The sequence below is a fragment of the Etheostoma spectabile genome, chromosome 6, assembly GCF_008692095.1.
Source record: "Etheostoma spectabile isolate EspeVRDwgs_2016 chromosome 6, UIUC_Espe_1.0, whole genome shotgun sequence".
Classification (NCBI taxonomy): domain Eukaryota; kingdom Metazoa; phylum Chordata; class Actinopteri; order Perciformes; family Percidae; genus Etheostoma; species Etheostoma spectabile.
In genome coordinates, this window is record NC_045738.1 from 27,588,775 (window position 1) to 27,592,430 (window position 3,656).

At 43.1% G+C, this 3,656-nt stretch overlaps 1 protein-coding gene across 2 annotated transcripts in view; it reads left to right on the forward strand.

Moving 5' to 3' along the window:
- Nucleotides 1–3,453, forward strand: part of rwdd3 (RWD domain containing 3) — a 44,465-nt gene extending 41,012 nt beyond the window's left edge. Inside the window, exons 6-7 of one of the 2 annotated variants that reach the window (XM_032518490.1) lie at nt 2,659–2,777; nt 2,923–3,453. In XM_032518490.1, the coding sequence (XP_032374381.1) occupies nt 2,659–2,777; nt 2,923–3,037 (234 nt within the window). In that variant the 3' untranslated portion in view covers nt 3,038–3,453. The remainder of the gene's footprint in view (nt 1–2,658; nt 2,778–2,922) is intronic. The other variant, XM_032518489.1, reaches the window with a different exon arrangement.
- Nucleotides 3,454–3,656: the final 203 nt, after the last annotated feature.

Consider the following 3,656-nt stretch of genomic DNA (forward strand, 5'->3'; position numbering starts at 1 on the left):
CCTCTGTTCTGTTGTGACAATAAAACAAATTATTATCACATTATTTTAGTGAGCACTCATAAATAACTACAAACAACTAATAGGGAAATCTGTTTGTTTTGTAACGTGTTTCTGGATTATTTTTTTTTTGTAAATATATATATCGGCATATCGAATTTTAAATAACCAAATATTCGTATCGGGATTGGCCTTAAAAATCCTTTCTCGGTCGGTCTCTACTATGTGTATCTATGTTGTGTACAAGCTATTGGACACTTTAATTTCCTTCTGGATAAATAAAGTCTGTCTTTCTGTCTGTCTGTGAAATCAAACGCCCTTAAAAAGATTACGCACCGTTTAAAAACTATTTCGCAAATCTTTTTTTTATTTCAACGTGTTGTAATCTTTACATGTTTATATATATATGTATATATATATATATATATATATCATTTCAAAGATTTTTGGGGGGGCATTTTAGGCCTTTACAACGAAAGAACGAGATCCAGGGTACAAGCGGCCGAAATGGGTTTCCTCAGGAGGGTGGCTGGCGTCTCCCTTTGAGATAGGGTGAGAAGCTCAGTCATCCGAGAGGAGCTCGGAGTAGAGCCGCTGCTCCTTCGCGTTGAAAGGAGCCAGTTGAGGTGGTTCGGGCATCTGGTAAGGATGCCTCCTGGGCGCCCCCCTAGGGAGGTGTTCCAGGCACGTCCCGCTGGGAGGAGGCCCCGGGGAAGACCCAGGACTAGGTGGAGAGATTATATCTCAACCTGGCTGGGAACGCCTGGTATCCCCAGTGGAGCGGTTGATGTGGCTCGGGAAAGGGAAGTTTGGGGTCCACTGGAGGGCTTTGCCCCCGCGACCCGATACCGGATAAGCGGTCGAAGATGGATGGATGGATGGATTTTAGGCCTTTTAATGACAGGACAGCTGAAGAAGTGAAAGAGGAGAGAGAGGAGAATGACATGCAGCAAAGGGCCGTAGGTTGGAGTCGAACCTGCGTCCCTCTGTGTCGTGGAGTAAACCTCTACATATTGGCGCCCGCTCTACCAACTGATCCGGGCACCCATTTATTTAGATTTTTAACCAATTCATGATGCATTGTTACTAGGTATGGACCGACACTGTTTTTTAAAGGCCGGTACCGATTATTAGTTGTTAATGAAATCAGTAACCAATATTTGGAACAGATATGCATTGACGGGGAAAAGGAAAAAATTTAAGTCAAAATTAAGATTTTGGAATGTTGCAAACTCCAACACAAAACTTTGTTCAAATGCTTCAAGCAATGATGTAATGAATTAGAAATCTTGATTTAATAAATTAGAAATCTTGATTTAATAAATTAGTTTATGTTCCCCATGACACCCAGTAAAAGATGGTCAGGTAGTGTCGTGGGCGGGACATTGAAAGCTGTTTTATGGTTGTGCGTAGAATCGACGGCGTACCCCCGCAGACCCCTCTGCGTTTACGCTGGACCCTACGCTGTAGCCTGACGTGAACCTGTCAAAAAATGTCGCTGCGACGCACGTCTCTCGGCCGTGGCTTGGTAGCGCTGCATTTCTCCCAACTCATTTCCTGGTTTTCCCTCTCCATAAATAACATGAAATCAAGGAGAGGGTTAACATTTCCTGCTACAGGTTAATGATAGACCGATTTTATTGGCCGATATATCGGGCCGATATTTGCGTTCGCCAATAGTTTTCCCCCGGCATTATTTACAGACAGGCGTCCACAGGCAGCTCTGAGTTGCTGGAGACTCCGCAGTTCACATGCAGACCATGCACTGCCCCCCCACCACCACCACCACTAGCACCATGACAGTCTTAAATTACAAATCAAGCACTTTATTTCAATGGCATCATTTCAGGTTTATTTTTTCTTAAATGACCTAATTATATCTGTCATATAATATGTCAGCAAGCAATACATCATCAAGGCTGTGTAGTAGATGTTGATGAAAGCCTTGTACCCTTGCACAGTTGACCATATGCAGTGCATCCATCCATATGATGCACATTGCACAAATAATTTGGGGGATATGTATGTAAGACGATTTAATGATGATGATTTGAAAGCAAATCCAGTGTGGCAGGGTTTACATTTTTATGATGTAAATTAAGGGAGAAAAAGCAGTATCGGCTCCAAATATTGTCTCAAGAAGATCGGCACCGCATAGCAGTCCGAAAATATACCAGTTAGAGTGGAAACGCCGTAAATATGTGGTGGTGTTCTCTGAAGAGAACAGAGTTTAAGAACGGCAGCTCACAGAGAGCGGAAGCCGAGGGACGTCCGGCAGTGCCAGCAATTATATTACTGTGAGGCAATTATCCTGGAATTTCACTGTTGTTGATCGAGATTGCTTCACAAACTCTTCTTGGCCAACACACACACACACACACACACACACACACACACACACACACAATCACAATCGGGTTGTTCACATCAGACCAGTTTTGCTCATTAGACCAATACCAATGCATTCAAGAATTGACCAACATCGGCCAATACCGACGTGATTTCCATGATATCGAGCATCCCTAGTTCCAATCCTTATTGTATGTTTAACTTGTAACTTCAGTTTCTACTGCTACAGTTACTTCGGTGAATTTTGTAAGTTGAGTTTGTGACGCTATTGTTGGAGTCGTGAATGATGAGTGAGTACTCATGTCTCTTCAGGAGTTCTGTCGCCTTTTGAAGACGGTGAAGGTGGATGTGGATTCTTCGGGCAAGAAATGCAAAGAGAGGATGATGAAGGTTCTCCTCGAAAGCCCTTTGTCTCCCTCCTGCGGACATAGGTATGGATCACAGGCACATGTCTCTGATGTAGCAGAGAAATGAAATAAGGGCAGGACTGCTAGGGCCATGTGGTCAGTGCTGGATCACACAGCAGCAGCTCTCATATGTTTGCTCTCTGTGTTTCTCTCCGTGTCTTTCGATCAGCCTCCAGGGTTTCGTAGTGAAGAACTACGATTCGTTACCAGAGCTGGCCGCAGCCTTCCAGGAAATCAACATGACTGAGCTTTACCAGCAGATACGGCCATCATTACGTGACTGACAGCAGACAGGGTACCATGGTGACCCCGGTGACCTAACCTGAACTGAAAAGATCCTTGACAAGATTCAAAGAAGTAGGAACAGGCGCACACAGGAAGAGCTGGCTACCCAGAATTCCCAGTAAAATGTAATGGCCGATACACAACTCTTGAACTGTGTAGCTTTGGCTCAACAGCAGACACAAAGAGGCCGATGGTCGTGTCACAGAATAAACATGGATTCACTACCACTGATGTGTATTCTGAAGCTTGATTTAATCATCATTGATAAACTGATTGGTTTGTTAATAATAAATCCATATGAACACCATTTGGGCCAGATCTATAAGGTGAATATCTTTTTGTTGTTGTTGGTCTAAACTAGACCAATATATCGGCGGTCCAATATTAGGCATTTCCCGATATATTGGTATCGGTATTTGTAATGGCCGATTTAAAAAAAATATATATATAAAAACAAATGGTATGTATAACTGAATATCTGGAAAAAGTAAAAACGGACTGTCAATCATGTTATGAGCGTTGGTGTTGCATAGTCTGTCCACCAGAGGGCGCTCTACAACGTGCCTGTTGGCAACACTGATCGTTTTTTTTTATTAATGTGTTTTTGTTCAAAGGACT